At 39.3% G+C, this 20,859-nt stretch overlaps 1 protein-coding gene across 1 annotated transcript; it reads right to left on the bottom strand.

The window, feature by feature from the left end:
- Positions 1–1,943: 1,943 nt before the first annotated feature.
- On the bottom strand, positions 1,944–20,692 carry sacs2 (sacsin molecular chaperone 2). The gene is made up of 9 exons (XM_070914540.1): positions 20,646–20,692; positions 19,909–19,954; positions 18,685–18,772; positions 16,915–17,026; positions 16,201–16,347; positions 14,654–16,085; positions 13,174–13,262; positions 2,704–13,059; positions 1,944–2,661 (listed from the first exon to the last, which is right to left on the bottom strand). The coding sequence occupies exons 2-9, from the start codon at positions 19,935–19,937 to the stop codon at positions 2,132–2,134; spliced, it is 12,783 nt and encodes a 4,260-aa protein (XP_070770641.1). The 5' UTR covers positions 19,938–19,954; positions 20,646–20,692; the 3' UTR covers positions 1,944–2,131.
- Between the last annotated feature and the right edge of the window lie 167 nt (positions 20,693–20,859).

The following is a 20,859-nucleotide window of genomic DNA, read 5'->3' on the forward strand; positions in this document are numbered from 1 at the left end:
AAGCCTTGGAAACATTTTTATAGTATGAAAGAACAGCGGGAACTGGCCACTTCCAGGATGAGACGAAGCACACTCCGAGCACAAGGAGAAGACAGTTATGCTCAGCGGACTGACTGAGATGTCACATGCTCCAGAGCAAACTTTTGTTGTTAACATGGAGAGATACATTTGTCTGATATATGGTTAGTTGTCATTATTTTCATAACCTGATTTCTTAATGAATAAAAAAAGTACTTTTAACTTGAAATGTTTGTCTTCACTTCACTGAACATCCAGGTGTCCTGTCCAATAAGAATATTTTAAGTCAAGTCAATTTACTTTTAAATTCTACAATCGGAGGCCCCACTGAACACACATTTCAGTTCAGTTCTCTTTCACTTAAAGCTTCTTGAACTAATATGTTGTATGGTGAAATGGTTCAGATAAGGACGGTAGTTTTTTGTTTTTTTAAAGGATCTAATGTTTATTCAGCATTTATGTTTTTAGTGCCCTTGGCAAACAGGCAAACCCAGGGGTGGTAGCTATATCACATCATACACAATCAAAAGTATTATTTTACTACATTACTTTTAAGAAACATTGAACATACACATCCATCCTCTGGAAAAGGACAGAGGAAGTAATAATCAAACAAACTCACTAGTTACTGAAATTAAGTGCCTACCCCTGGCCACATATGTGGACATGTGAAAATGTGAAACAGGAATTGCAGTCCAATAAATCCTTGATTGAATTTCATTTTTTTCCATTTTCTTTATTCCAAAGAGAATAAAACTAACAAAAAAATACTTTGATATTTGCATTTTCAAAACAAAGTCATTGTATTGTAAGTAGTTATAAATGTTAACATTGCAAAAAAAAGTGTATTTGCATTTTCAAAACAAAGTCGGGACAGTGATTATATAGATCCTCAGTAAGTAGTAATAAATGATAACGAACCATAACAAGGTTGAACAGTAATTATATTGACCCTCAGTAATGAATTATAAATGTTTACAACATTGCTGAAAAGAAAAAACATAGATATTTGCATTTTCATAACAAAGTCATACAGTGACTGTATTGTAAGTAGTTATAAATGTTAACATTGCAAAAAAAAGTGTATTTGCATTTTCAAAACAAAGTCGGGACAGTGATTATATAGATCCTCAGTAAGTAGTAATAAATGATAACGAACCATAACAAGGTTGAACAGTAATTATATAGATCCTCAGCAATTAATTATAAATGTTTACAACATTGCAAAAAAGAAACAACATAGATATTTGCATTTTCATAACAAAGTCATACAGTGACTGTATTGTAAGTAGTTATAAATGTTAACATTGCAAAAAAAAGTGTATTTGCATTTTCAAAACAAAGTCGGGACAGTGATTATATAGATCCTCAGTAAGTAGTAATAAATGATAACGAACCATAACAAGGTTGAACAGTGATTATATAGATCCTCAGCAATTAATTATAAATGTTTACATTGCAAAAAAGAAAAAACAGATATTTGCATTTTCATAACAAAGTCATACAGTGATAGTATTGTAAGTAGTTATAAATGTTAACATTGCAAAAAAAATGTATTTGCATTTTCAAAACAAAGTCGGGACAGTGATTATATAGATCCTCAGTAAGTAGTAATAAATGATAACGAACCATAACAAGGTTGAACAGTAATTATATTGACCCTCAGTAATGAATTATAAATGTTTACAACATTGCTGAAAAGAAAAAACATAGATATTTGCATTTTCATAACAAAGTCATACAGTGATTGTATTGATCATTTGTAAGTAGTTATAAAAGTTAACGACACTGCAAAAAAAGTACATTTGCATTTTCAAAACAAAGTCAGACATTGATTATATAGATCTTCAGTAAGTAGTTATACATTTTTAAATTACAAAAAAACCTTTGATATTTGTACTTTCATAATAAAGTCATATCGTGATATATGGATTGGTCTTCAGTAAAGAAACTTCATTTCAGAATTTTCATAACACCGTCATATGCTTATGTCTGTTAAACAAATGATACCATTGTTTTGTTCATGATAATGTTTCAAAATCACAATATGGCTAACAGCATTTTTAATATATCAAAAAACATGACGTCTTCATGTCGTGTTTGTCTTGAATCCCTAATTCACATATGCCTCTACTTTACCGAGAAGGTCAGATGCCTTGGTGATTGCTAACACTCCGTTCTCTGATTTGAACTGTCCATTTGGAATGTGGGGAAATGGATGGTATTGGGGATACTGAGTCTTTTTGGCGTCCACTCCTAGCGTCTTCAGATTTTCCACAATTCGAGGCAGAGCTCTCAGTTGGAGGTTGTTGAGGGAAACTTGTGCAGCCATGGCTGAAATGGAGCTGCTGGTGGGATGATGACCATGTCTTTTGTACTCTGCAGCTATGAGAGACTTTTCCACTGCTTGGTGGACTTTGAACAGACACCACTCTGTGCTCCCCCCATCAATGTCTTTGGAAGCTGCATTGAGATCACAGCGAGCCTGTCTACACCAGCGCTGGGCCTCCTCTCTGTTTGGCTTCGGGACATTTTCATTATGGGTCCAAAAGTTGTAGGACTGGTGGCCTCTAGAGAAACTCTCTCGGCCATTTCGGTGATGCCTGGCCTCCTGATTCCATTGCTTAAAGAAATCGCTGAAATCTGAGTCGCTGAAATTTGAATTTCCCCTTCTAGGGGACGAACCTGTAGTTTTGCCCTTGCCTTTGCTCAGTTCTTCAATACGATTCTGCAAGTATTTGAATGCCTCAGTGGCGAGAGATTCACAGTCAGGGTTTTTGTCAGGATGCCATCTAAGGTACAGTCGTTTGATGGCTTTATGCCTATCCTCCTCAGCAAGAGTCCAGATCTCTGTCAAGCATTTGTCAATTTCCCTTTTAGCTTCGTCAATAGAGGCCGGTGAGGATCGTGTAGATGAGGAGCTTGTAGCTGATGATTGAGAAGAATGTGGCACAGCTCCTGCTAGTGGCTCCAGCTCCATGCAAGAAGCTTCAGCAGATGTACATGTCCTCCGGCCAGGTTCTGACTTCTTTTGTCTTTTAAACTGATACAGGTCAAGACAACTGACTTCAATTGGCTCATCTTCACCAATGTCTATTTTGTATCTCCGTGAATATTGTCCAGAGTGCCCAGGCAGTTCTTCAACAATAACTGCATAAATATACTTGGTTTTGATGTTGTAGCCAACATATTCTCCCTCTTCAAAGTTATTGAGGATGTTCATGTCTAAGGAATCATGCCATTCTTCTGGAATATCTGTCCCAGGGGCTGGGGGATTGAGGAGGAAGCTTTCAGTTTCAGCACTGTCATGGATCCCATTCTTAGCCAGAGTTTTCTGAACGTCTTGCAGACTGTCACACGTGAGAAGTTGCCCGAGGACTGGGAGGTGAATTGATGCAATTCTGTGACCTAAAAGAGCATTAATCTCCTTTGTCAATGTCATATTGATGTCATTTATCACCTTAGCACCCATGTCATTGTTGTGTTTCAAGTAAAAGATGCAACCTTCTTGCTCTCGCTTGACAAAAACATCCGTTTCAGTGGCAGTTTTGTGTAGCGGCACTTTATCCAGCCAAAGCTTCGTTTTCAGGCTTTTGCAGCAGATAATCTGAATACTGCCAAAAGTCTTCTTGCACATGTCAGTCGCATCCTTTTGTGTGATTTCTCCCTGAGACTGCTCTCTGATAAGACATATCAGTCCATGTGTAAACACTACTGAGGACAGATGTTTGTCAAACCATCCACTAAATTCACAGTCAGGCTCAAGCTCACAAAGCTGCATGTGTGAGTCCACTACTTTCTCCTCAGTGAGTTGAGACAGCATTTTAGGCTGAAATTTCTGAGGCAGCAATTGCAGCAACCGATGATGCTCATAGATGTCACGGCCCAAATGACATTCACTGAGTTTCTCAAGCAACAGGAACTTGTTCTCCAGCGCTTCTTCTAACCTTTTGGTCTCAAACACTGTGTCATTGTAGTACAGTGTGCATGATGGGTATAATTTACCATCTACTGCAGGAAGATACAAAGTCTTTACATCGTCAACAAAGGACTGTTTTCCTTGAGTTTTGACTGACAGAAAAAACTGCTCAACAGCACGTTTCACAGTTTTCAGTTGGTTTGGGTTTAGTTGTGGTTTCTCACAGGAATCAGCGTACACTGCTGCCAGAACATTACAATACTGCACTGTAGTAGCTTTGTCCTTTACACCAATTTTCTTGAAGAAGTCTGCAAACAGGACATCCTGTGGAGAAATGCTGTACAAATATGGTCTGAAATCACGGTCATAAGGGATTGACAGAGAAGCATCATCAGTCTTCACAATTTCCGTGTCTTTTTCAACCAACACAACAGGAAGCCCAGCCAGTGGTTTACCTTCAAACTTGTTTGCTTGCAGGTAGGCATACGAACTTCGAAACACATTAGCACGGGTTTTGATCAACTGGTCAGTTTTACAGGGCGACTGACAGATGTTTGCCATGTTGCTGGTTACACAGTGTGGAGGTGGTTGTTCATGAGCTCCTGCATCTTTCATCATTTGTAGGAGCTTCTTTGACTTATAAACTCGCAGATGTATAATTGGCATTGAAGACCAAATCAGTTCTTGATGCTTAGGATCGCTTTCCATCAAAGATCCTCTGATTTTAACAGCAGTTCTCTCAGCAGCAAATGGTTGGTGATAGTTGCACAGTTCTTTTCGAATTTTCACAGGAAAAATGAACTTGATGTCAGCTATACTTTCCAGCAACTTTTCCTCTTTATTTTTGTCTTCATTCAAGACTGCTCCGAAAAGTACTGATGATTTCTGTTTCACCTCGTCAAGTGGATAGTTTCCTTTTGCTTCTGATTCTATCTGGTGTGCAAAATGTATTATTTCATCTTTTGACACAACATGCTTCATTCCAAGTTCTCTGAGTAACTCTTTTGATCGCATTGATGTGTGTGGATTTCCCTCAGACAACTCAGTCCAAAATCTCTCAGGTACAAATCTCTCTTGGGGCAACATAGTCTTGTAAAGCATGACACTCTCATCAAAGTAGTATGATGCTGTCTCCAGTCTGCCTTGAGAATTGCAAATCAATTTCACTGTCTTCAATGAGGAGATGATTTTGTCCTTATACTGAGAATAATCCAAATGCAGTAACAATTTCAGGCAGGGAAGCAGCTGCACCTCTGCAAGTTTGTGTACAACGGGCAGAATGAACTTCATGAAGTAATCCAAATCAGTCAGGATTGGGATGTTCAATGTTTGTGACAGACTGTAGTTCTCTGGATTGTTTTGGAGAAAAATGCTGTTGCTGTCAGACAGGATGAACAAATTTGGAAATTTCATTGAATATGTGCTGTTCAGGATAAATACCTCTTTAGGTCCATCGATCCTCACTCGGGTACCTTGTATTGTTTCAAATAATGGTAAAGATTTGAGCTTCCTCTTATACTCTTGTTTGTCTTTTGCCTTGGATACTCCAGACTGCAGGAAAACCTGAAGCTCTTTCATCTCATCAGTGGAAAGCCGGGAAAACTCTGAATGCTTGATGTAGACCTCATCTAACACAGAGCTCTTATCATTCACATCCATAAGTTCAGGATGTAACATTAAACGTTCCTGTGCATGCATCTCAGAGAAGAATACGCTGTCAAGCTGCATGAAACCAAGTTTAAAGAGGATGCCTGATATGTCACTGTCTGAGGCGAACTGAATCACACTTGGCATGTCTTTCATTGTTTGCAGGAAGCGCATGTTGTTTAACCTTGGACACACAACAGGTAAAATGCAACAGTTATTGAAGAGCTGTCGCACATCACTTAATGTCAGACTTTGTCTATCACCACTAGATGTTGCAGGTTTCATTTGACTTGTGAAGAACTTCCAAAGTGATTTCAACCACTTCCTCATCGTCTCGTTTGGGACATGAAGACCGCTGTGTGGATCAACTTCACAGTTCTTAAGAAGATGCTGAATTAATGGTTTCAGATATTCCGCTGCACAGGGAACTGTCAAACTTTTGACAAGGTTGAAAGTTTGTAGAATATGAATGTAGTCTTTGTTGGTCTGATAATCTGCAAAGTGGTCCTCCTTTGTGAAGAACAGACTCTCATATCCTGATATCAGCTTGGGAGATTTGGAGTTAAACACTCTCAAAACTTTATCTCTTGTGAGAAGAAGTGGAAGCCCTTTGACTAAACTGGAATCGTCCATGGTGACCCTTTTCAAGTGGAAATCTTTTAAGCAGAAATTCAAGAGCTTTGAACACCTTTTTTCATCTCTGATCAGAGTGGCAGTTATGGGCAGGGGTAAATCCTTATTTGTTTGTGCTGGGTCATTGAGGGGTTTTTCTCTCAGGAAAGTCTGAACAGTTGAAGGATTCACATCTTTCACTTTGACACCAGCAGAGTTGAAACCATTCCAAACTTTTTTCATGGAAAAAGGAACCAATGCCATTCCAAGATCTTCCAAAATGGCATTAATCTCGTCACTTGCTGGATGTGTCAGGTAGGGTGCCTTAGTTGATTCAGTTTCTCTGACATTACACCATTCATAAGAGTACTCCTTAAATTCTCGGTTTGCAATTGTACGTGTTGAACTCCTCAACACTGGAATCACATTAAGGCCTCTTTCTTTGATTGATCTGTATACCTCATGTATCATTTCATGCCAATCCTGACCAACATTTTGGGACACTGTTGGCCAAAAACACAAGTATGACTCAATATGTGTAGAAGAGACTTTCTTTCCTGCAATGTTACGGCTAATGTAATGAAGGAGATCTGCATACAGTGGAGCAATGACATTCTGTTTCAAAGATTCATTCCAGTCAGATTTTAGACTTTGCCCATCTTCTTTCCAAAGGCTTCTCCTGGCAGAATCGACCTCAAAGTTTGCATTGACATGCACTGGCAGTCCAGTTTTCCCTGGCAAAGGAAGTGAACAAAAGGCTGCTCCAATACAATCCATATGGCTGGATTCTGAACTCTTTGAGCTCAAACGCGCCGCTATTGCTGCTTGGTAAAGTTTGTCTGATGTTATTTCTCTTTCCCCACTGTTTCTGAATGTGCCAAACTGATCTGCAATTATCCATTTACTTTGTCTTTTATCTGAGGTTGAAATCTTGGCTCCATAAATGGCCTTGTGCGGTGTTACTGTTTTGTCAGATTGAAGCGCAATTTTTTGAAGTTTGACAAAGGCATCCTTTCCTTCTCTGTTTGTCTTTGGTATACTTTTTTCAACCATGAAGATGGTTTTGAGTTCTTCTGAATGTTCATTGATTTCATGGACTTCTATTTTGCAGATGTTTTTCAGAAACAGAATTAGTCCTTCAGGATCTTCAGAGAGGGCAGAGCAGAGTTCTTTCATGTCACGGTCAGTGACTCCCTGCTGTGATATTTTAGAGCTGTTTGCCATGGTACCCACCCTTAGAGGTAATCTGAACATGGTGCCCTCTGTAAGAGAAAATTTGTCTGGAAGAAAGGATTTGTATACATCCATGTACATGTTCTTGAAAGTGTCAGCTAGTTTATAACCAGTGCCAACTGGTGGTTTGTCTGAATGACTTTCAATGTATTTTTGATTGGGATCAGAAATGCAGAGTAATTTATCTCCAGTAAGGATTGAGGGGCAGTCAGTGAGATGGTAAACAGAGTTGAATCCCACTCCATATTTTCCTATCTTCCCTGGAGAGTTGTGCTTTCCTCCTTCTCCCAGCTGTTGAATGCCAGCCAGGTCAGCATCAGAAAACACTTTGTTGTTGAACACACACAGTGCTGGACCCTGCAGTTGGTTCCATTTCTTTCCAAATGTTTTTTCTTTGCCATGTTGTCGTTTATCCCAAACAAAGTGAATTTCTGTTGCCTCTGCATCATCAGCATTTTGGATAAGCTCTTTAAGGATATCCTTCTTTGATGGATAAGCTGAAATTATGTTTTTAATTCGAACAGTTAGTTGCTCCTGCTGTTGAAACTTAAAAGCAAATGGTGATATGTTCTCAACTACATGGTTTTGCAGAGTATGATGCCTGGTAGTTTTGATTCCAAAGTGGCGAGCTGTTACACGTGGGATATTCTCGTGGCATAATGTGACACCTGAAGCGACTGGCATCCATGGGCTGTCATTGTAAAACATCTCACTTGCAGGTTGTAAAACACCATGTATATTGGGTATCAGACAGTCATCTGTGGTTTTCTCTTTTGCCTCATATATCCCTTTGTTTAAAATTGTGAGACACATTGATAGATCACTCTTTGGCAGGGGCTTGTTACCATGTTTAAAGTGCAATTCCTGGAGCACAGTCAGAAACTGACTGATTGTAAAGTGTTTTTCAACACCTACACTTTCCCAGAGCCCCCTGAAACAAGTGAAGGCAGGTGGAAGCACATAGAGATAGGGTTTTGCCTCAAATTGCTCATTTTCTGCTACACGGTTCACATTTACAAATGTATTGCCAACAAGAATGAATGGGAATGAATTTGCCCTCTGTGAAATGACAGTGGAATTCCCAGAATCACTGAGCCACTGATCCAGAAACTTATAGCATTCATATGCTATTTTGTGAAGCATGGATCTGTCAATGGATTGAGATTGCTTACATGCTTCTTGCAGCTGCTGAAGCACTGTCTCAGGCTTTGGACTGTTATGAACTCCCAACATTTGCAGAACTGGATCAGTGTTGTGTATTTTCAGATTGGCATGATCCAGCACGGGCTGTGTCATGTTAACGAGTAGGGAGCATTTGTCACTAAAAATATCAGTGGGCCTTCTAAGTGTTGGATTTCTTTCCATTTTTGTATCACCGGGGTAAAACGCTGGGAGAAATTCAGTCATCCTCAGTGTTTCCCAGTGGAGACCTTCATCATACATGTGATTCTTCATAAGTTCAAGAAGGCACTTCAAATGCCCATATGCTTTCTTTTTGTCAATGCTCCAGGTTTTGGTAATTGTGGCTGTTTTCTCTGTGATGTCTCGCAAAGGAAGATGATCATTTGCCATTCCAAGTTCCAACAAGCGTTGAATCCTTTTGGGGGAGCAAAAGTCATTTTTGGTACCACCAAGCAAGCGTCCCTCTTCCGGTTCAAAAAGACAGGCCACTTTCCCTGTTGGATTCACAAGTTTCTTGATATACTGGAGCTGCCCGCCTGTTGTGGGGATGCAAGGATAGTGGACCAGTAGATTGTCAATTTCTTTGATACTGAGGTCAATTGCATGCATTATAAAAGTATCTCTACTCTTATGGTCCATGGTACCAAGGTTGTTAAACACTGCTTCTTGGTAAAACCTTTCCCAGTTCCATGTTCTGTTCTGTAAAACCTTTTCTAGGCCAGCCTGTTTGAAGCCATTTCTCAACCACAGTGGGAGAGGAACAACAAGGTTGGGTGCTTTTACATGTTTCTTGCACACCTGCACTGCAAGTGCACAAATGTCTCTATCCTCTTCAATGCTCTCATGTAGAAATATGGCATTGTCCATTGAGCACCACTGTTCTCCATCACTAAATAGCTCTGGGCCAATAGAGTGCTGGGCAATAGCAGAGTAAAATGCATCCACCAAAGGCTTGAAAGTTTCACTCACTTTCTCTCTATCAGGCCAAAAGTTGTGATAACAGTACATTTCCAGTTGCTTGTTTTCATACATTTTCTTTAGTACCAAGAGTGCAGTTACATATGCGGTCACTACAGGATCCTGAAGAAGGGCTTTGTTCCAGTCATGTTTCACTCCACTCTCCCATAGACCTTTTCGGTTGCTTGTTACAGCAAATGTTCCATTTACATTGACTGGAAGACCTGTGTGAATGGAAAGAGGAAGGAAGCAAAATGCCTGTCCAACAAGATCTGTTTGTAATGAGGCCAGTTTCCCAGTGTCTGGATCATTTTTCAAAGGCACAGCGATCCCCCCGATGGGCAAAGAGAACTTGGCTTGCTTATTTTCTTGAAGGGACATTTTTAAAGACTGATGTGTCCCAAAGCAGTTGTACAGGAGCCAGGACTGGACTTCAGTTAGACCAGATTGCTGACTGGTTATTTGGACAATGTTGACTGTGCAGCAGTCAATGACCTCTTTGCATTTTCCATCAAGTTTCATCAATGATTTCTCAGCTTGATGCTGCTTTGACACATTGGTATCATCAGGAATCCTCATTGTACTCACAGTGGTTTTGGAGACAGTGAGAACGGTTTCTATTTCGTCAGGTCTTGGTGGAGTTGATACATCGTTTGAGATACTTTGTAGAGATAATGTATTGATGTTCTTCAGAAACAGCAAGTGAGTTTGTGATTTTTCAGTAAAGTGCTGTTGAAAAGTGATGATATTGTGTTTGTGATACACCTTTGTGCTTATTTCTGACTTGAGAGCCTCTTCTTCAGTTCGGAAAGGTAGTTTGATAAGAGTTCCGGGATAGGGTTCAGGGGTACTTTGTCTGGTGAAATTACAATCAAAAATGCGTTCATATGGTCCAAACTGACCAGGAAACCAATGAAAAAGTCGCTGCTGAGAGAGATCCAGCTTGATTCCAGGATTTGTTTTATGTTTGATGTGCTTCTTAAGGTGAGTTACATTTGGATCAAGAATGAGAAGACTGTTGCCACTGAGGATGGAAGGAACATCTGTCACATGATACACAGTATTGAATCCAAGTCCAAACTTTCCAATTTTTTTCACCTTGTTTTCCTTCGAGGCAGAGCCAACTCGGACAATATTTTCCCAATCCGCTGCTGTGAACTGCTCATTATTAAATGCCCAAAGACAAGGTCCCTGACAAAGGGTCATATCAGGGTCAATGAGACTTTCAGGGGCAGCTTTGTGGACTCTGAAATCGACCAAGAATTTACAGGCTTCTGCCCCAGCATCCTCTGCATTTTGAATGAGCTCTTTGAAGATGTCACTTTCTTCATCATACTCTTTAAGAATGTTTTTAATCCTTGTTGTTATTGGTTCAGACTGTCCACACTGTTCAATCCCCACTAACTCTGGAGCAAGGATGTAGGTGCTGAGAAATCTGATGTTCAACCATTCAGCTGTTGCTTTTGGGATTTCCTCATGTACGACATGAATTTCCTCCTGACTGCACTTAAGTTCTTTCAACCCATTTTTGCTTACGTCACAGAAGACTGCTGTTGACAGTGGTTTAAGGGTATATTGTTCACCCTCTATGAGGACTGGCACCGGGATGTCGTCAAGAACAGTCTTCCTCTCTCTCCACAGCCAGTTAAGAATTTCTATTGACACTTTTATCTCAGAAGAACTTGCAAATGGCTGTTGCCTTCCTTCAATGGCTTGCTGGATAGAATGAAGAATGCCAACAATTTCTTCATCTGAAAGCAATGTTCTCAGGCCAAACTCCTGAAGCAACCTCTTGTATGGCAGAAATTCATTTGGCACCTTCCCAATGTAAGAGCTCAGATCTAGATCACGTGGGTAGTCTAGAACCAGATCCTGTGGTGATACAAACTGGTTGCGGCTCCATAGCCAGCGTGTGTCCTTGTTCAATATTGTTGCAAATTCAGGTATGTGGTCTTGCATGTGTTTGTAAATGCTGTACAACTTTGTTTTGAAATCTACATTTGTGTCAGGATCAACCATTTTCTGTGCTTTTGATGTCAAGACTGACAAATTCTCTATCACTTTTTCAGGTGGGGGTACGCGTTTGAGACCAAGTCTGCTGACTTTGTCACTTAACTCTCCCACCAGTGGCATTACATGCCCAACAATGTTCTGGTACTTAGAATATCTTATTTCATCGGGACAGAAGAAACAACTTTTCTGAGATTTGTCTTTGCAGTGTTTTTTGTCATTACTGGGTATAGCACATGGGACCCATTTTTGCTTTTTGAGGCGATCAAGCTGCTCATGAGAAAACTTTGACAGTAGGTCATTAGTATCCAACATTTTCAAGAGCACCTGAGCTCTTTTGAGAGCATCAGTTTGAGAGTTAACATGCAGTTCGTTAATCCGTGTGGCGGCATGCAACAAGTGCTCAGGTGACACATCTATTTCTTTATTTAGCAATCCTAGATCTGTTAGGCTTTGAAGCATCTGTGGTGTGTGAGTGTATAAAGGTGGGGGGAAGAAATCTGACTCAAAAATTACTTTAAAAGTTTGAATTCCTGGATCAAAAAAGCTTGAGGCCTTTTCAAGCTCTCCATTCACTTCAATGAAGCTCAAGTCTTTACATCTGCGTTTCAAGGTCTGATTTTGAGAGAAAAGGATCATACCATGCTGTAAAATCCAAGTCATGATTTTTTCAGTGTCTTCTTTTCTGTAAGCCCCTCTCTCAATACAGTCGATGAGGAGATTGGCTGCTTCAGCTGTGTTCAAGAGATCTACTTTGAGCAGCTGTAACAGTCTGCGATCAGCCTCAGTTGCACACTGCACAACTGAATCAGGCATAGGGAGATCTGTTGGTACTTTTAGACCAGAAATTAGAAGCACAGCCTGTTTTGATAGAGGTGCAACACAGGATCCTTTCATGGTTTGAAACAGAGGCAACTTTAAGAGTAAATCTTTCTCACTGACTGAGAGAGAATCCAGACGAGAGAGATAATCTTTCAGTTCTTCTCGTTCGCTGTGAGAGGCAGTTTCGAGTTCTCTGGTGAGATGCTGAGAATCTAAATTCACCAAGACTTTCATGACACTCCTTGGAGATGGGCACAGCACATAAGAGTCTAGGTCTTCGTGCTTGAGCCAATTGTTTTCTCTCACCACTGTGCCACCGACTTTGTTCACCAACTGAGCTATTTGTTCTGGCAAGTTCATCTCCTTGCTTTTCTGAAAAATGAGGGTTGTGTTCTGCTGTATTCTTGCTAGTGATACAGGCTGACTGACCGTCAGAGAACTTACTGGTATTAATGGCATTCCAGTGAAATTACTTAACTCTTTGAAATGAGTGTTGAGAAATTTCCAGAATTCTTGGAGCCAGTCTAAAGGTGGATGTTGACTGCTGCTGGTGTCCCAGAGAACAAGTCCTGTCCTCACCTGCTTCCAGTCCTGTGGCAAATACCTCCTCGTATATTCAGCCACTCGGTCTGCATCAATGTTGATGACCTTGAATAAATCTGAAAAATTGATATTTGGGGAAAACAAATATACATAAATATATGTATATGTAGTGTGAAAACATGCAGATGACAACTTTTAAATCACTGTATTCTAAAAAATGGCATTCCTACTTTTCCTGGACAGTTCTTTCAGGTGGGTACTGCAGGACGGACTGAGATCATCTGGGATGAAGAGGTGATTGCAGCTTGGTAGCAAGGCTCTGCACAAAGGATAAGTTTGTTCAGTGTGCATGTAACAAAAACAAGGACATTTGTATATCATTTTAGTGTACATTGAGTGACCAAAACACAGATATTCTTTAACAATCTAAATCCAATCCAACACAAATAAAATAATATAATAAATAATATACTGAAGCAAGTAAGCGTGAGTTGATCAGTACTAATGATCCTAAAATAGAATTTGGTGAACAACTGCCAACATGTTAACGGATGTAATTGCTTTAAATTACAGTAAATAATAACTTGTGGTACTTCTAAGAGTATATAGGTATATAAGTACAGCATTCCTGGAGATCATGGAAAACATCTGAGCCACATCTGTGGTGTTTTATAAGGTCTGGAACAAATCATATGTATATACAAGCCATGCATGTATAATTAGGGCATTTGAGACTGGTATTAACCTTCTCCATAGTAGCATAGTTGAAATTGCACTAATCAATATTTTTATATCAACAATGGATCAAATTAAATGCTTGATTGGCAAGGGGTCACTCGTAATGACAAACACACAGAAAATGATTACCCAACTCTGAAGCTCCCCTCAGTTCTACTGAGCACTTTAGCATCTTTCAGCTCATTGTTTTTCATTTCTGGGCAGCACCTTTACTGTTTTGATTCAATCGCAATGCTCTCATCAAACCCTTTTCCAGCTGTAGCAGGCAGATCTTTTCTGCAAAGAAGCTCTGATAAACCCAATGTACACAACCTGCCCACCACTTGGCAGACAGACAAGGTTAGCGACAAGCTGGTGAACATAGTGGAGCATTTAGCAACTACATAAGAGTCAGATATTTCCCTCAGGGGTTAGGGGTGACCAAAACAGAGATAGAGGTAGAGTGACTATTAAATTCAACAGGTGGATACAAACACAACTGTAAATGAATGCTTATGTTGCTCTGTGTCTGATGGATGTGTAGATAGGCAGCCGTTTGCTAACATGTTCACCATAACAACTTTATGGAATGACAATATGTCAATATTGTGTTTAGAGCCTGTTTCGCTGCTACCCAGTGGCCAAAATTCCAGTTTTCAATAAGTTAAAATTCCAATAAGTTATTGCTTATTGCTTATAGCCTATAGCCGACAATGAACTTGGCTACACACCACATTGTTTGGTCCACTATTCAATAGTGATTATAGCAATAGTGATGGTAATAGTGATTGTTTTGCTTATGCACGACAAAGTGTTAAGCAACAGAAACCAGACCAAATAACAAATATGATTTTTCCTACTATGGCTGTAAGCCTAAAATGGTCATGACAAACAACATTTATAACCAGATAACCTTGATTTCTAATAGTAGACATACCTTTAGCAATGATACATTTTTTATCTAGAGAATAAAGCCAAAAATTAAAACCCTACCTTGGAAATTCATTGCTATCAATTAAAGCAGTGTCCTCCTCTCTGTCTGTGAAAGATCTGAAAGAGCCATCGTTGAGCGGAAGCAGCTGAAGACCCTTGAGTTCTCTGTATTTTCCATCACTCAAAATGTACTCCAATAGACAGAGTTTGTCGTCTTTGGAGATGATGTGCACGTCAATCCTTCTGAGAACGTCCCTTAGGAAAGTTGGAGTCACATGTTTTAGGGCGTTGAGGTGTGGATAAGCCTCATTTATAGCTCTTGCAACACTACCTGGTAAAGTTACCAGATTTTCTCCACTGGAAACCAAAGTCCTTTTAATGGCGGCCAGTACTTCAGGGCTTGTTGGACCATTACACGGGAACACAGCATCTGATAGAGTGATAAACTTTCTTTCATCTTTAGCAAGAGAAAGGACAGCCACATCCTGTCTGAATATGTGATGAAGAACATCCAGAGCAACGGCATACCACTTGTCTTTATGCTTTATCCGGGTGATATCTGGCCACAGATCGTACACAGATGAGACAGGCAGAATAGATTCTTGGGCAAGTTTGATGGCATCCTGAATAATCATGAGGTATGCCTGTGGGAGCACCTCCTCCATCAGCAATTCATTCCACACAGCATGTTCGTCATGTTTCTGGTCTTCCTCTTGCCACTTGATGTGCCTTCTGTTGTCTGTGAGGCCAAAGCACGCGTTGACATAAACTGGGAGCCCTGTCTTGTTGGATTCATTGTTTGGGAGGGGGAGAAAGCAGCTCAGTCTACTCTCACTACAGTCTCTCTTCCCACCACAAGGGAATGCCAAGTCAACTTGAGGGAAAAAGCTCAACTTTTTTGCTAGTGAATCAATATTTTCTACATTGCCTTCTTTCATGGTACATGTTGTCACAAGCCACTTTGTTTCTTTGTGGTCTTCTGAGTTGAGGGTTATCAATTTGAACCTTGTTGAACCCTCAATGATTGACTCTTCATCTGACTCCAAAACAACATCTGTGGGGACTGAGGATTTCACTTCAAGTCTGGTGTTAACAGTGCCATGTTCGTTGACGTGTATCAAGGACACAGAGGTCACACTTTTCAGGAACAGGAGGCTTAACTCTGCATCAGCAATGAAGCTATCAAAAAGCTCAACCACCTTATCAGAGTCATACAGATTATCTGAAATATCTGATGCCTTGTTGCGCAAGGGGAATCTGAAAATTGTCCCGTCAAAGTGCTGATCCTCCGTGACGACTTTGGACCACTCTTGTCTGCTTACAAGCGAAACTATATCTCGAAAGGGTTGAAACTGATCATGCATGCTCGTCAGAGCTTCTTGGTCTTCTGGATTTTCCAAGGACCACCAGAAGCCTCCTTCTCTTTCTCCAAATATCTTTTCTTGGGGGTCCATGAAGCCAAGGTGCTCTGAACTGAATATACTTGGCACATCTGTGAATTAAGTGAAACAGATATTGTCCCATTAATTTACTACTTATATTCTCTAAAGACCAAAACTTAAACAGAGACTATTGGGTATATGTGTGGTAAATGTACATAGTTTCACCTGTTATGTGGTAAACAGAGTTGAAGCCGATTCCAAACCTCCCAACTTTGTTTGGGTCATTGCGCTTGACACTCCTCCCTGCCATCTGAATTCCTTTCCAGTCATCATTAGTGAACGCTGCATTGTTGTAGGCGTAGAGAGCAGGACCTTTGCAAAAACAAAACAATTCAGTTCCTGAGAAAAGTACTTATGACATTAGGTTAATACATCCATGTGTTGTTCATTAATTCTCTCCTTCTCCCTATAACGGCTTGAGGTCTATCCCAACATGCATTGAGCGAAGTAAAAATGTTTAAGAGGAGCTCCTTGGTAGCCAAATGGTTACAGTGTACGCCAAATATCCGCAATGTCTCCAATTCAACTCCAGCCAACGACCTTTGTTGCATGTCGTGTCCCTCCCTCTCCCCATTTTTCCTGTCTGCCTCTTGACTCTCACTCTGTCTAATAAAGGCAAAAAAACACCCCCAAAATATGTTTAAAAAAGAAAATGTGGCTGAGGTTGTACACATATAATCAGCAGACATAAGTTATTTTGGTAATATTTTAGTAACGTTAGGGTCTGTTGTCTAATATGGTGACCATGGTCTGCTGTAAATGTAAGCCGTGACATATATTCCAGAGACTGCCTTGCGTCTCTTATTATTTTTGTTGAAAGATACATCAGATGTTGATAACCACCCTAGAGCATTGCTATTCTCTAAACATCCTGCATACCTTGGTATTCTCCCAATTCATCAGTCCAAAGGTTCTCAGTCCCATAGCTTCTCTCATCATGCAAGAAAACCACTTCTGTGGCTTGAGCATCATCTGCATTTTGAATCAGCTCCTGTTGACAAATAAAAACAATAACCATTAACAGAGTTTGGCACACCAAAGCTAACAATCAAGGATTCCCATGTTCCTCTGCACTACTGCCACTGTGCCAAGCTGGAGCTACACAAATTAGTATACACACACACTGCACACTGTTAGTCCACCCACACAGGTGTTTTCACTTATGTTGCCTAATTAGACTTCCTCTCAGGACTGTGTGGGCATGTACAAACTGCACGTGATTGACATCTCCCCACATGAAATGCCGCCATAATTAATGTGATTAATTGTCCAGTGTTCATCAAGTCAAATGTCCAAAGTGAGAAAGGTCTATTGGACTTAAAATTACAGTTATAAATTGATACACTACCAATATACACAGAGTTATCAGTTCATTCAGTACACCCACAGAGGCTAAATCTAATGAAATCTAATTCAATGGCTCTTCAATAAATCCTACTTTTATGTGGTTTATCATGTTCAGTTCTGCTGACATGGTAATTTTGGAGGCTGTAGTTGTAGTATTGCTTAATTCTATTGCATTATATTTCTAATATATTGTCTACCTCCACTGAAATAATGGGGGTACCTAATAAACTGGCAACTCAATCAAATGCAGAACATCAGTGCATGACATAACTAAATCATGATTTCCTTGTTTGCAACAAACCCAGTGTTATCATGTTTCATATCAACTGTTTAGCCAGTGTAAAGGTACAATACACTCTTTAACAGAAGACTTTCTGACTTGTCACAGTAGTAAAAGCACAGGTGTTACTAAGAACATTAATGAAGGCTGAATTCCATTCAGCTGCTGCAGTTTCAGGGTGCTGGTATTGAGCATACTGGCTCATGAGCATTACTGCAGCACTCGAACATAACGCAGTCATCGTTACAGTGATTTTTATTAGTGAGACCTGTGCTTTTCCTATTATCACAAGTCAAAATGTCTGCTGTGAAACAGACTTAGGGATCATGCTTTACAACAAATTCTGACAACCAGCATTTTGTGGTAGAAAAATATATTTTGTACCATTTCATTTTCTGTCAATAAGCTCCATTGATCTGTTTAGAAACTGAGGGAAAAATTGTCCCAGAAAAAGATAAAAATACTTTGCTTTCAGAAAGCTGCCTTTTTTTGAAAATTTAAAAATTCTACAGACATTATTTATATTTTATTTCTATTGTGAGAATGCAACTATTATAGCAACATTAAACAGACACAGTCTTCATTTCTTTGCTTTTATTGTTTAACAGAGACAATGTGCAATGCATTCATTGCACCAGATGTTGTTAAAAGCTCATTTGCTCATCTGTGGTCCCTGTGTTGGGGCCCATCCAAGTTTTTATAGAATAAAAACTAATGTGATAAATGGGTTCATTGAATGTGGCACCTCCTTTGTTGTTTTATTGGCAGGGCAAATGGAAATGGTGCAATTAAACATTTTTTTCATATCTCCCATCCAAAATGTCATAACATCACCTGTCTTTAGGAATCAAAATAAGTATAAGCAAAATCAACATGTTTAGCAACCATTCTGGTCATAAACACTTCAAAAATCAAGGTGTGTATAAGTAAATGATGCTATTAGTAGGTTATGTATCAATTAGAAAATATGAAATGTTAAAAGTAATTATTATGACCAGTATCTAACAGAGCATTGTACCAACCTTCAGAATTTGTCCACCATCTGGATATCGACGTAGAATATCTTTCAGGTAGTCAATGAAGGGCGGTGCTGTGGCCCCGAAGGACGTTCTAAACAAAGCAGGATCGAAGAGTAAGAGTTAAAATTCAATCAACACAGGGTGAGTCCTCCTGAAATAAATAGGGTAGGAAGAGCACATATATTTGACTTAAATGTTTAGCCATAAAGTTGAAGTCAGTGATACCTGTTGTTTCCTTATTGGCCAATAAAAAGGATTCAGAGCTATAATTTTCACAAGTATATCGCATGTGAATTTATACAGATACATGCTCCAAGGCTAATACAAATCTAATGTATAGGGGCGTGTAAGTGGTTATGAAATTGTCATGTATTCTTATTGTGTATAATCAGTCATGCAAAAAAAGCTTGTCAAATAATGCATAAATCAAGCATTAACTGCTAAATATTTCTACACCAGCAGACAGCACTTGCTATATGAGCTCTATCTTAGTCTTATTAGTTATAATAGTTTCAATTAATTATTCATTATTATGTATCTATTTGCATATGCAACAGATTTCTTCAACATTTATTCATCAAACCTACTCTGCAAGTAAATACAAAGTTTGTATAGCGTGTTGTTCTTGATTTGTTGTGTTCACAAGACGGACTTGACAGACACACACACAGTCGCAATGACAACAACTTGATCTCTCAGTACTAGTGCACGTTTATGGGATATCCTTTTGGCCTTCACAATTTACTGAATTGATCAACACGCAGGAAAATGAATTAAAAGATTGAAATAAGTGATATCTGCCAAACCTCATTGTAAATTCTTATGATTTGATGATGATATGGTGAATAGCAAGCATGTACATACATATTTGTTAATACTATGAGTCTCTACTGGTTAATGTGACATAGATCCATCTGTCTGATACAACAATAATGTTCTGTACAATACGATGTATGGTGCTTAGGAAGGTCAAAAATTCAATTACAATTGAATTTGATATAACGTTCTTTTCTATAAGGCGAAACACTAGCATATATGTGCAAAACAAAAGAAAGCAATCTCGTCCTATGGCTGGGGATTGATTTCATAAGTTTCTTAAGAAATCAGTGTCAGTAACTGAAATGCTGCTTCAGTGCCCTCAAAATGAAAGAAGATTATCAGGTTTTCCCGCATCTTACCGTCATCAGTTGGCACATGAAAGTGAATTCAGATAGACTTGCAACTCACCGAGTTTTTTTCTTTGCCTTCGCACTCATCCCTGCTGGGTTGGATGCTGTAAGAGAGTCGGAGTATTGTGACACAAGCATTGCAGAACAAACTATTTTTATCCACGTCAAACTCAAATGAAATCAATGTAATCGTTGCCGATAATAAAAAGTTAACACAGAAGACTTGTGTAAAACACCTCATAAGTACATTAGAACGGCTGAATATTTGTTTTAATGCTTTAAAGTTTACAAAGCTGAAAACGTACTGTAAATAACCAGACATTACTGGATACTGTGTGAAACAGACAAACACAAATTCATTCAGGGAAGTATCTAGATACTTTTGCTGAGTCACACCGCAGTATTGTAGACTCTTCAAAACTACTCATTTCTGTGGTGTTTACGCTTGCAATTAGTGAGGCGAACTGCTCTGGTATACACAGGCCTGTCCAGTTTAATGAATCACCTGGTTCATGGAAGTAGCATAATGTTTCTCCACAAAACAGGAAATGGACTAATAAATAAATGCAAATACAGGGATGCTGAATAAAATGTAATAATATAATGATAATAAAATGTTTTTTTTTATTTCATGAATTCATTTCTGTGGCATTAAATCTTTTCATCTTGCTGTTATCCATTTTGCATGCATTTCCCCCCATAATTCCCTATACGCACTTAACATACTATAAACTTACTCACGAGACGCTCATAAAGATGCTAATAATTAATCACACAGTAATAAAATGACAGTACCTCAGTCATGTTAGTCGAAGAGTCGCATCTGCTCCGCTGTTACCAAGTTCACGGAGACTAATGAAGTTGCATTAGCTGTGCTGTTTATAAAGGCTGGGAGGTCCAACACAAATACGAAGTTTCTTTCGTTTTCCACTGAGCTCAAGTGCCACTTGCTAAGAAACGAAACTTTAGGACAACGAAGGAAATCAAAGATCGTTTCTTCTGCCATTCC

Source organism: Enoplosus armatus, chromosome 11, assembly GCF_043641665.1.
Source record: "Enoplosus armatus isolate fEnoArm2 chromosome 11, fEnoArm2.hap1, whole genome shotgun sequence".
In the NCBI taxonomy this organism is placed as follows: Eukaryota; Metazoa; Chordata; class Actinopteri; order Centrarchiformes; family Enoplosidae; genus Enoplosus; species Enoplosus armatus.